The sequence below is a fragment of the Alligator mississippiensis genome, chromosome 2 (genome assembly GCF_030867095.1).
Source record: "Alligator mississippiensis isolate rAllMis1 chromosome 2, rAllMis1, whole genome shotgun sequence".
Classification (NCBI taxonomy): Eukaryota; Metazoa; Chordata; order Crocodylia; family Alligatoridae; genus Alligator; species Alligator mississippiensis.
In genome coordinates, this window is record NC_081825.1 from 84764395 (window position 1) to 84777242 (window position 12848).

Sequence of the window (12848 nt, forward strand, 5' to 3'; positions counted from 1 at the left end):
AATGTTAATTTTCTAAATTTTTTGGGGGCCCCACAGGCCAGTTACAACGGCTTGGCGGGCTGCATCCGGCCCATGGGCTGCATTTTGCCCACCACTGGTCTAAGGACGTAGGTGCGCCAGGTTTTTTGGGGAGATGCTGTCTCTTTGAGATGAGTTGGTCTCATACCGGCGACCTCACCTCCTCAAAGAACCTGGCCTGCTGCCTTAGAAGCCTGATGACGCTGGGAGAAGCGCCTGCCTTGCGCCTTGAGATACCTAAATCCCTTGGGAAGGCTGGCTGGGGCAGGGCCTGCCTGGGGGCAGCTTTTCTCGGAGCATCCCTATGGCCCGCGTGAGGCACAGGCTCCCAGAGCGCAGGAACTTGGAGAAAGTTTGTCTCGGCGAGAGGGCGAGGAGGGGCGGGGGCGGGCGGGCGGGCGAGCTCGCAGCCGAGCCGGGGGCGGGGCGGGGCGGGGCGGGGCGCGCGGAGCTGAGTGGCCGGCTCCCGGCGGCGGCGCGTGCGGCAGCTCCAGAAAGAGCCGGGGCGGCAGCGCCGAGCCGCATTTCGTAGTCGGCGTTGTGCGGGGCTCGCAGCAAAGGTGACGGGCTGGCCCCCCTCATCCCCCCTTCAGGGGCGGGGGTACACGGATGCACCCCCTTGCTCCATCCCGCCCCCGCCCCGAGCTCCCGGCATATTTTGGGTAACCCCCCCCTCCCGCTTTGTGTGTGTCCTTGCACAGATGCTCCAGGTAACAGCAGCCTTCATGTGCGTGTGTGCAGCAGCCTGGTGCAGTCAGGCGCTGGCGGCCGCGGCGGCGGCGGCGGCCGGGGGCAGGCCGGCCGGCGGTAATTTTCTGGATGATAAGCAGTGGCTCACCACCATCTCCCAGTACGACAAGGAGGTCGGGCAGTGGAACAAATTCCGAGACGTAAGTTGATCCATCTCCGCGCCTCGCGGCTCCCCTCCCCCTGCCCGCGCCCACCTGCCGGCCGCGGCCAGAGGCGAGCGCACCCCGGGGCGGCTGCGGGCACAGACTGGCACGAGCACTGCTTACCCGTCTCCCCAGTGTGGTCAAAAACAGCCCCTGGGGTGAGATGCGGGCTCAACTTTGGGCGGAAAGATGTTCCTGCACTGTGGGAATCACCCCTCCTCCCCTTCCCCAGGGTCCCACCCACTTCACCCCCACTTGGTCCCACCAGCGTCCCACATATTCCCCAGGGTCCTGCACCCCTTCCTCCCACCCGCGCACACACATGCATCTGCCTGTCTGCATGTATGCACCCACCAGGGTCCTGCCCCCCCCTCCCCCCATCCTGCTCAGCAATTTCCCCCCATGTCCTGCTGGAGGATCAGTCTAATGGACCCTTTTCAGGAACTTTTGCGGGGGGAGGAGATGCCAGCTCTGCCAGTGGGGAAGAGGCACCTGCCCCATTGTAAAAGCCCGGATCTGTTGTTCAGGTGACTTTTTTTTTTTATTATTATTTATTTATTTTTTAACTTTTGAGATACAATGAGCATTTTCTCTTTTTCCCCGCCTTTTCCTCTCTGCCCAGTCTTTTATGCTGAAGGCTGTGATGGTAAAAAGTGTTAAGGTGTGCCACTGCCTATGGATGCTTTTGCAAAGGATTACCCTAGGAAGGGAGGCTTGTGTGGAGGGGGGGGCTGGCATCTGTTTGCTTTTGCACTGTTAGCTGTGACACGTCTGTCATTCTTTCCACCTCATTTGAGAGGAGCCTTGTAATAAACTACCCTCTTCCATTGCCAGTGTTTGGGATGTCCGGTAGGCAGCCATCCAGAGCCAGTCAAGAGTATGTTCACTGGGGTATTTCTCACCTGGCCAGCTATTTTTCCCCCCACCCCCTCCCATGTTGGAATGACAGAGACTTGCTTAATCAGTGCACAGCTTCCTTCTCCTCTGTAGCCAAACATGAAACTTGCAAGAGTCGCTGAAGGGACAAAGTAAGAGAAAAGAATAGTGAAAAATCCGTTGCCTGTGCAGGCAATTAATAGAAATCAGATTTGACTTCATAAATCGGTTCTTGATTAAATCATGACTTGTATAAAATGGAAGGGCAGTGATTTCATTCCCTGAAATAAGGCTAATGGCAGCTATTCAAAATATAGTGCGTCTCTCTCTCTCTCCCCTGCAAAACACTAATTTCTGACTCAGAAATGTATTGTGAATACCTTGCATTTGATTCGATTTTTAGTCTTCACTTTGCAGTGCTAAGAAGTCCTAAGGTGTATCGGTGAAGTAACAGGATGTATATGTATGGTGCTGCTCCTTTTCTTAAAATGTTTTCTGAAAGGAGCTTCAAAAATAGATCATACCACACAGCCCATTTTAAACAGGCTACAGATGGCCTATATGTCTAACCATTAGCCCTAGTTCTTTCTATGTACATCAGTTTGAAAGCTTTCTCCAAGAGCTCTTACCTCTGAGAGAACACTTCTGCTTTTATTTCCTGTTGGCATAACAAGTGAATCTACAAGGTTGTTATGTGTTTCAAGTTTTTGCTCCCTTCATTGTGACCGTGAATGAATGCTTTCCATTATCTTTGGTATGCTGCTTATTTTTCTTCAAATTTCAGTTCCGACATATGAAGTCCAGTGTCTTATAGTGCTTGTTTCATGTCGTTTGCTCATTGGATTCCTGTTGTTCTATTGTTGGGATGTTCTGGTTTGGGACTCCAGTATCAACAAGTTCCTTCTCTAGTTTGTCAGTGATGATGTATTGTTATAGTGGACTCAAATGGTTCTGGTGAAATTCTTTTTTGCTATACTAAGGGAGCACTCTGATTTGTTTGTAGAAAATTGTTACTGTACTTTAATGTATATTGTGCATGAGGGATGTAAACTTGAAAATTAAGGCTATATGACTAAGAAACAGAGCTACTGTTTCAGTAATGGGAAAATTCACTTCCATTGTTTTATGTTTGTTAAATATTAAGAATCAATGTTGTTGTGTTAAAGCTAAGTTATTTTTGCTTTGACTAACTCTTAACTACCTGGGGTGGCCTGGGGGTAGGAGGGGGGCAAGGTGGAGAAGATTTTAGGTTGCCATACTCTAAATCAGCTTGTTTTACTTATTTTCCTGAAATATGTGATTGATATGGTAAACGGAGAGATAACTACTTAAGGCTTTCTTTTTAAAAATAATTGGACAATTGGTCATTTATATAAAGTATATTTTGTGATGTTAGAGAAGCTTAGTACAATCTAATATCTGTCTCTTGGGTGCCTACTGGCATATACAGGATATTAGCCAGATAATTTACTCTGTGACAAGTAGTGATCCTCATGGGTTTTAAAGGTAACTGTTCTGAACAAGTGCTGTGTGCAGAATACTTTTTTAGGCTGTCCTTATAAATATGCTCTTTTCATTTGTTTTTATAAAGCTGTTGGCTTAGCAAAGATTCTATTTTTCTTATACAAAGTAAGGGTTAGTGTGTGGTATAGAACATCTTAGCATTACAGGTCAGTACAACACAATATTAGCTTTTGGTGCTTTTTAGTAATTCATGGAATACAACTGGCATAATTTTAATTTGAATTAACTCTTGTAGATTGCTGTTCAAATGTAGGCAGCTATGAATTGCTGTCCATTTTTTAACAATAACTCTTGGTAAAAGTATTTTACTGAAGCTGTAAAATATGGCATACTTAATAAAATTTGCTGACATTGCTATGCTTCGCTCAGAACTTTAAATTGATCTATGAAGTCTTGGGTAGTAATGACCTCCCCTAAGGGAGATCAAAATATTGCCTGTTGCCTTAGGACAGAGTAACACAGAACCAATATACTTTAAACATTATATGTAGGAGTAACTCTTGTATAAAGTTAAAATAGAAAAGTTGGGTATGAAGCCTGTGAATTCAGTTATAGCATTATTTAGATCAACAAGCTGTCCTCTTACTTAAAACCCCTAGCAGATGTGTGGCTGAGGTAAAGTACTAGTGTGTAGAGAAATATTTTGAAGCTCAACCTATGAGTTAACTGACAAAATTGATTATGTGAAAGATGATAACCTTTACTTCTGGCTTATTGCTTCAGTTTTCATAGAATTATTTTGTTTTCAATTTATAATGAAAGAGTATATAGGGTAGTTCTGAAAGAACTTTTCATAAACATGGGATATTTTTAAACTAAAACTAAATATCTCTTCTGGTGTCAGCACTATAAAGAACTTTTTTAATTAATACAATTCTATTTCTTAACATTGCAATAACAATAATACATTACTGAATCTTTATTACTTCTCGTGGATTTACATGTAACTGGTTATCTTATTTTTCTTCCTTTTGACTAAATGTCTTCACTTTAGGTTTTTGTCTTTTGACAAATCTATTCCGAGTTACCTTGCTGTAAAAGTGGAAAGCTGGGGTGCATGTTGGAAGTATGTTTGCCTGACCTTGATTTGTGTGCAGTACCCCTGTTGATGTCATTAGGATTCTTTTTTGCACAAAAATTGGGGATAGAATGTTTGTTAAAGACTTGTATAGATCTGTTGATGCGTACGCATTCTTATTCTTGTGCTATTGTATCTGACCAAAGTATGTGACTACAGGCTGTATCTAATCTGGACTTTGGACAGCTATGGAGAAAGTGGAGCTTAACTGTGACTTGAAGCATTTTTATACCGTCTCAGTCTAATTGCTTACTAGGTGCAGACCAAATACCCAGCATGAAATAAAGCAGTCTCTGGGCTGCTGCACTTTTATGCTGGCTTCCAGCTCTCTGGTAAGTGCTGCTCTAACACAGAGAAGGTCAGAATTCAGGGAGGACCCAGACATGTCTCCATTTCATTTAACTAAACCCTATCTGCTCCTGATTTGGAATGATGGTAGTGTGGCAGGTGCTATGCAACAGCTTCTTTTCTTGGCCAGATCTGCTGGATTTATGGTGCTTTCAGTTGATGAACTAGATTAAAGTGGCTGCTTCAGGAGCAAATCATTCTCTCATGTCAGCTTTACTTATAAATAATATATATTAATATTTGTAACTTTACAACCATGAGATTGTAGAGCATAATGCTATTATTCACGATTGCCAAAACTGATTGTGCGCTTCTTTTTAAAGCTTTTCAAGTTGTATTTTATATAAGACACCCCCCCTCATACTTTTACATAAGGTACAACTTGAAAGGCTTTAAAAAAGTGTGCAATCAGTTTTGGCAATTGTGAACAATAGCATTATGCTCTACAATCTCATGGTTGTAATGTTCTAAACACTACCTGATTTGTGGATCAAATGCATCCTACTGGCAGTGCTAGAAATAGTAAGCAACGTGTCAGAAGAAATCTTGATGAAAGCTAGGGTTTTTCTAGTCCTCATCTCTTGGTTTCAAACTTTTTTTTTTTTATCATACTTCCCATCTTCTTCCCTTCCAGTTATATTGTACAGTGTTTTTGAGATGACTCTGCTTGGCTTGTCTGCTTTAAAAATTTTTTTTTTTTTTTTTTAAGAGTCCAGTATTTCAGGTGAGTGGCATTATTTTTGTTTAACTCCGGGGTGTTAAATGTATGACCATAGAGCTAATCTGTTTGGCCAGCTGGGGTATCAGAGGGCAGATGGAAATTGGTGGTGATGACTGGTCATCTGCCAGCTGCTTAGTCACAGCAGTGACAGTGAAAAACCTCCGCAGCTGCTGCCCCATGTTGGAGTTGCTGCCATTGCTGTGTATTCTTTGCCTGAGCCAGAGCTGCTGGATGCCCCGGGTTGGGACTGGAGCTACTTCCGCTGTTACCATGTGCTCCCAGGCTGGACCAATTCATATTCAGGGTTGGATCTGGCCTGCAAGGATCACCATGGTCCAGATCCGGCCCAGGGCACAAGATGATTTTGCCATCCCTGGTTTAACCGATACAGGTATCTGATGCATATTGTAGCATTTTTGTTAGAATTAAATAGGGAAGATAGACTTTGGAATTGGAACTTGTTTAATAGTTAGTTTGTATGCTTGCTTCTTGATTAACAATGACAGTTATCTCTGTAAACAGGACGAAATTCTTAAATTTGGGGAGCATCTTTGTTTCACTTCTTCAAATTTGAATTTAAATATTTTATTTAAGCAGTAATGACCAACAGGGCCTTCAAAACATGCTGATCTACTGAAGAACTTGAGTTTCTGAGGATGGAGCCACCAGCCATTAAAGATATTTAAAATATGGTGAAGTCCTAGCTGTATTCCATGGGTGCTGTTTTCATTGTTGTTGTCATTGTATAGTGGAAGCCTTTCCACAATCATTAAAATTGAGCAGTAACTGGCAAGTAGGCTTTCATTGCAGTAAGTTAAATAACAAACTACCATGTATTGAAATTTCAGTGGCTGAAGCATGGTTCCAAAGACCCTTCTTATTTGAAATACGTAAAAAAGACCTACTGACTTTGGCACTTAGGATTATTTAATCATTTTAGTTGACACATTTAGTTTCATATTTTATATGAAATCTACTGCTTTTATCAACTTCTGCTTTCTTTTACATTACAACATTCTATTCCTAAGCAAATGTTTCCTTGGGGTGGGGAAACTTGAGCTGTTAGTCTGATACAATATACAGGAAGTGGAGATGAACAGGACTCTGCACTATTTGGATAAATAAAGACATTAGAGAGATCCTTGGAATTATCTAGGTAGAAATTGAAGTCTGTAGGAAAAGTGAACCTGATGCTTCCATGCCATGTCAAGTAGCAGATCCTTTAGTGAATCTAGAAAGAGGCCCTAGAGGGGAACCGTGGCAGCCTCCCTACCTCTTGCATTTTGTTTTGGTAACAATGGGAAAGCACTGAAAGATTTTGGTGTCTATAGTAGAGTATTGGGTACCTGAAAATGATTAAACAGACACCTCTTCAGTTTCTGTTAATTTGTTGGAAGTGACAGGAAATCAGTATTCCTTGATGTAGGCCAGACCAGGCATTTTGTTTAAAATGGGAGCATGAATGGTGCCGATCTTTTAACAATAAAGTAAGGTCAGCCATTGTATATTTAAAAAAAAAAAAAAAAAAAATCTTTTTTCTAATGTTTTTGGTTGAGTCTGTGATGCAGAGTTTGACTTCAAATACCTGACTATAGAACTGTATGTTTTTGTGTTACTGAACCTTTGTGGGCTAGTTGTAATTGCAGCTGTTACTTTAGCCATAGTTTGCTAGTAATTATTTGCATACCACATGCGCTGTATCCTGAAAAATTAGTCCTCCAAAATTTGGAGTGCATGTCTTTAAGCTGGGAAACTGATTTTATTTCTGCCTAGAATAGAAGCATGGAGATGGATGCTGTTCCTTTTTCTTGAGTAGGTGCATGAAGGGTGGGGCAGAGTCCAGACTTTTGGCTGCAGTTTTAACTCTTTCTCAGCTGAATTGGAACAGGGACAGAACCCGATCTTAAGCTCACCCTCCCTTTCCTGATTAGACAGTTTAGGATTAGGCTCTGTCCCTGCCCCAGACAGCCATAACTCTGGAAAATTCTTTTTGTCTTCTATTCTGCCTTCCCAAAAACAAGGTGAACGTCTTATTTGGGGGCATGGTATGCAAGCAAATCCAGTAACTTCGTGTTGTGTCAAGGATGGGAGAATGCATGTGTTAGAACGTATGTGTCATTCTTGTAAATGAAGACTGCATTCGGATAAATTGTGGTATTAAACAACCAGTATGATATTAAGACTGCATGAATAATGTAAGCAACATTATAATCTTGGTTTTACTTTTTTACTGCTAGGAATCTGGTTCAGTTTTCTTAAATGCTATTCTTCTGCAGAGGTCTTGAGGTCCTAACCTGGGTGAATATTGGTCCATACTCTGCAGAATGGCCAGTGCCTCTCGGGCAGCGGCTGTAGTTGTAGTGTTTCATTGTTCTCTAGTCCTGTTCTACTTGCCTCCTGAATTTTGTCCTTATTACATTGGTGTACTTTTTGTTTTTCTTCATGTAGACAAGAGAAAACTTGTCCTTTTCTCCTCCTCATGTCTGTGTAGATTTAGACAATGTGAAATGTACTACAGTGTCACACTGTCTCAAATATTCAACTGTTCTTAGCACTGCATATCATCGTTCTGAGCTTTGAAGGACAATATGAAAATGGCTATCCTACAGGTTATCTATCAAGATTTCATTTATTAAGTAACAGATTTTTGTGTTGAGAGAGTAGGAAGAAAACTTAAACTAGTTCTGGCCTCTGAAATACTTAGCACAGAGACAGCTGCTTTCTGTCAACCATAATCCTGGAGTGTGTTTTATAGTGTAAAAGCAATTGCATATGGATGTGTGAGAAAAGAGGAGGAGAAAGAACCATAAATAAAGGTACTTCAGATGAAATAAATCTTAGAACTGGACAAGGAAAGCAATCCCTAATCTTTCCTTACTGTTTCTAACTTGTCATTGTCAAAATTTTAAATATAAGTTACTCATGCTTTTTTGCTACTTTTGTATTATGGCTGACTTGTAAGTTAGGTGCACTATACACTTTTTTTTTTTTTTTTTCCTTTTCTGACCTGTAATAGCTGCTAATTTGCTGGTGGTTTTTTTTTTTTTTTTTTTTTTAAATATAGCATGTTTCTAACATCTCCCAGAACACTGAATCTTTTAAACTACAGTTGTCAGTGTCCTGGGGCTTATTCCGGCCTATGGAGCCATGTTGCCCAGCTTCCGATGCTGCCCATGGGTCACTTAGTGACCTACAGGCAGCATGTAGAGAGAGCTGGATGTGCCTGTGCTCTGTACAGGGCATCAGTTCCAGCTTGTGTCCTGGAGTGGCAGAGAGGCTTCCAGGAGCAGCAGAACCCTGGTGGCAACCGCTCTGGATCTGTGCTACATAATCTGGTGGCAGTGGCTCAATCTGTGGGTCGAGTGTGGATGGTATACTGGCCTGTGTCACAAATCCAGCCTGTAGGGCTGTAAATTGGTTTACATCAGGCATGTCAAAAAAAACTTTTTGGAGAAATATACCAGTATCAAGAAATTGTATGGCATTCCTATTTGAGAGGCCCACACCTACCCATCCTGAAATGCCTGCAGTACTTATGAAAATTGCTTGGAATAAGGAGATGAAGTCTTAATTTCTGCCTTCTCCTGATTCAGACAAGGGACTTGAGCCTGTTTTGCCATGTGACAGGTGAATGTTCAGACGTTCAAGCTTTTCGGGTTGTTCTGTGGTGATGCTGGTTTCTTTCAGTTTGAAAGGCCATACTTTCATTCATTCAGTTGTAGGAAGAGGGAGCATTTCTTGAAATAGTGAAAGCTCAAATGACACAGTAAGACCATTTTCTGTCTAACATTTATAAGTGACCATTTTTTTTTTTTTCTGTTTTACTTTTTAAAAAACCTAGTATTTTTAACTTGAAAATAAAACTACCAGTGGCTGTTTTTATATGCTCCTTACTTTTAATAGTGGGTGACTTTTTTTTTTTTTATGGTTTTTTTTTGTGTGTGTGTGGTGGTTTTTGTTTTTTTTTTTTTTTTTTTTTTTTTTTTTTTTTAAAGAGGAAAAAATGGGGAAAACTTGGATGATGAGAAAATGTGGAAGCACCTTAGCAGTTTACACTGTATGACAATTGTTTGGTTTGTGTGTGTTGGTTTTTTTTTTTTTTGTTTTTGTTTTAGTCTCAGTTGCACAAATGCCTCTTTCAATTTTGGTGGAGTTCTTAAACTGAGAACTGTTTTATTTAAAAGCAGTCTACTAATCCAGAATGACTGTTTTAATTTTAAATGTTTAAACTCTCATGGAAGTCATTAGCTCAGAAGTTCTTTATAAGGCTGATATTTAGGATTTAAGTAAACTGTAATATGCTTTAGATTTGGCTTCATAACTAAGGTAAAGCAGATAACTGTTTTCATCTTCCTTTATCTCCCTTTCTCTGAACAATAATCTTTATTTTACTTGCTGTAAGTTTTGGGGTGTGTGTGTGTTTTTAGTGGATATGGATATCCATTCTTTGTCTAGTTTTACCACTAAATCTTATTAGGATTAACTCTTGCCATCTGTGCCTACTTTAGTGTTGTGTAAATGGCTTTGTAATACTGCAGTAGGTGGTAGCAAGGGCAGAAGCTGCAAGAGTTCTCTGTGGTAGTCTTAATTTTTCTCATTGAGCAGGGAGAGCAACTGAAACTGGGATCCACTGTCAAGTGAAATAATAAATACATAACCTTCCCACCCCTGCAGAAAAGGCCAAGTGTGTGGTTTTTACCTTTCCTTTTTTCCCTTACGTTTGTAATTCATGGTTACTTTCTATTGCTAGCCACTGCAGAGATGCTATGTCTAAAGTACCAAAAATTAAATTATTTGAAGAGCCAGCATATTTAGTTTACTGGCAAACTTTAGACTGATCCTTTTAAACATTTTTTTTTTCATGACAGAAAACCAAATAATTCTCATGTCAAAAAACCTTCCTAAATCACATTATCTGAGAATAAAACTGTTCAGTTTTAGATTGCATTTCTTCCCCCCCCCCCAAATAGACATTGAAAATTGTACTTGCTGCAGTATTTTTTTGCAAACTAGCATGTCTGAAGTTTAGAAGTAATTTTTAAAACCAAAGCGGTTTGTGGGTAGTTTTTTTTTTTTTTTTTTTTCAATCTCCAGTTGATTATGTTCACTACCAAAACCTACCATATTTATTTTGGGTACGTTTATTTTGGTAATGCAGAGTACTAATAACCATAGAAAAGTAGGAAGGGGACCTCCAGGGTTAAGTACAGACCGTCAAAAAGCCCAGTTGAATTGATTCAAACTGCATAGATTGAACAATAAGCAAGTAAACAGACATTCACTTTTGATTCCAGAAATGCAGGCACATGCCTGCAGTGGCCCAGGCCAGAAGCCAGAGCATGGTAGAGCATGCCTCCCTGCTCAACTGGAGCAGACAGCTTGGGCCCAGGCTAGCCTGCCCATCACCCTGGGGTGTATGTGCTGGGGGTGGGGTGGGGTGGGGAGTGGTGCAGGGAAGGTGCAAAAACGTGTTGGGATGCTGGGGGACTGAGAGTGAACTTGAATTTGGAAGGGTTCTGGGAAAGAAGTTCAATAAACCAATTGCACCTAAATCAGTTAAGTCTGATTCTACATCCATCCAGGCTTTATTTTAAACTGATTTCAGCCATTTTGAAAGTGGTTTCTGCTCACTGAACTTGTATTGTGTTACAGATTTGAACTGGTTTCTGATCACTTATAGCAGGCTATGTAAAATTTCTGTCCTTGGCCCAGAGATCCTTTAGTCCAACCTCCCGGATTGGAGTCCATCTCTATCCAATCCATCCCATTCAAGTCTTTCCTATATCTTTAGGAATAGGTTAGACATTGATCCCATTGCACAAGTACAAGGCATATTTCCCACGACTGCCAAGAACACGCCTAACTTGCCCCAGATAAAGTAGCAGGTAGAGGGTTGTCAGTGTCCTGTTGCTACGGGGGTTGTTTTATGCACTTGAGAAATTCAAGGAAAAGGGCCATACCCCCTGCTACAGAAAAAGTCAAACAACCTCAGAGTCTGACCATGTGGTGCCACTTCTGGGATCAAAAGAAATGTTAATTTTTGGGCTGACCCTGAGTAGGGGGCAAGACCCTTTAATTGGGAACCTCTAGTTTTCCTTTCCAGAAGGAGCACTGGCACATGTCAGTCAACACCCAGTGCTTGTGAGGAAGGCATACCCTGCCCCTTCCACCCCCAACACCTGTAGCAACAGGTGGGGGGGGGGGGGAGGGATTCATCACAGCTTCATGTGACAACGAGCCACACCCAGATGCATGGGGAAAAAAAATACCCTCCATTTTGCTATGCAGCTAGACATCACACCCTCTAACTAGAGAGCATCAACTCCTCCCTTTTCTGCATCCTCTCCACAAACTTTTATTCCAGCTGCTTTAAACCAGTTGTGGAGCTTGGCTTCATTCTGCTGCTGGTGAGCATGGCCCTGTCCAATATATTCAGGTGCTCTGGGCTGGAGAGCTGTTTTTGTGATCTAGGGCTGTGGGGGCAGTGTGGCAGGGGGAGAAAGGTGGACACTGGGCTTCTAACTGTTGATCTTTACACTGCACTGTGGGCATAGCTACTCCTGGAACATTGATTTCTCAACCTCCTTTACAGTTGCAGAACTCCTCTACAACAGTTCTAACCATGTGGGGTGCTGCCACATTCAAAAACCTGTTGTGCTCAAATTACTTCTTTCTCAATTGGGTATACTTACTACTAGGTAAAACTGCCCTGTGCACAACCAGACTGGGAGGGCTGTGGCATGCACACACTTTTCCTGCATTAAGGCTTGTTGATCCAGCCTAAAGCAGGCAGGAGAACCCACAGGTCCATGCTGGCTCATGTTACAACTGTTCCCAGTCTGACCCTATACAGCATCAGGAAACCGATGTACAAGACAGATAAAACCGTCCACAGAGGTGGATTAAGAGTCACTGGGGTCCTGGGCTTGTGCCTTGCTCTGCAGCCATGGTTTCCATTCCTGGGTGGCACAGTAGGAGCAGCAGCCAGAGTGGGATGGGATGTGTGACACCCCCCCCCCCCCCCCAGCCTGCAGTAGGAGCCACAGCCTCAGCCTCCCCCACCCACAGGTCCATGCTGGATCCGGACCCCAGGACCAGTTGTGCTGGCCCATGCATAAATCCACCTATGGTCCCATGTGCCCCTTGCAGAAGGAGGGTGAGGGGTGGGGTGAGGAACACAAGGGAGATGTCACCAGACCCTGTTCCCCTGATAAGGCACCTGAATACAATGGAATAAGGTCACACTTAATCCCTTAAAATATTAAATTTCTATTACTATAGACCATTTCTATTACTGTAACAAGTCACCACCACCTTTGCTTCAAGACTTGGGTTACTCCTTCCTTGTTGCTTTTTTTTTTTTTTTTTTTTTTTTTTTTTTGTCACGGTT

The 12848-nt window shown here is 42.3% G+C and overlaps 1 protein-coding gene across 3 annotated transcripts in view; it reads left to right on the plus strand.

The window, feature by feature from the left end:
• The first annotated feature begins 469 nt into the window (after positions 1-469).
• SPOCK3 (SPARC (osteonectin), cwcv and kazal like domains proteoglycan 3) overlaps positions 470-12848 on the plus strand; it is a 508697-nt gene continuing 496318 nt past the window's right edge. For 2 of the 3 annotated variants that reach the window (XM_059721899.1, XM_059721898.1), the window contains exons 1-2: positions 470-578; positions 720-908. In XM_059721899.1, coding sequence (XP_059577882.1) covers positions 720-908 — 189 coding nt within the window. In that variant the 5' untranslated portion in view covers positions 470-578. The remainder of the gene's footprint in view (positions 579-719; positions 909-12848) is intronic. The other variant, XM_019481419.2, reaches the window with a different exon arrangement.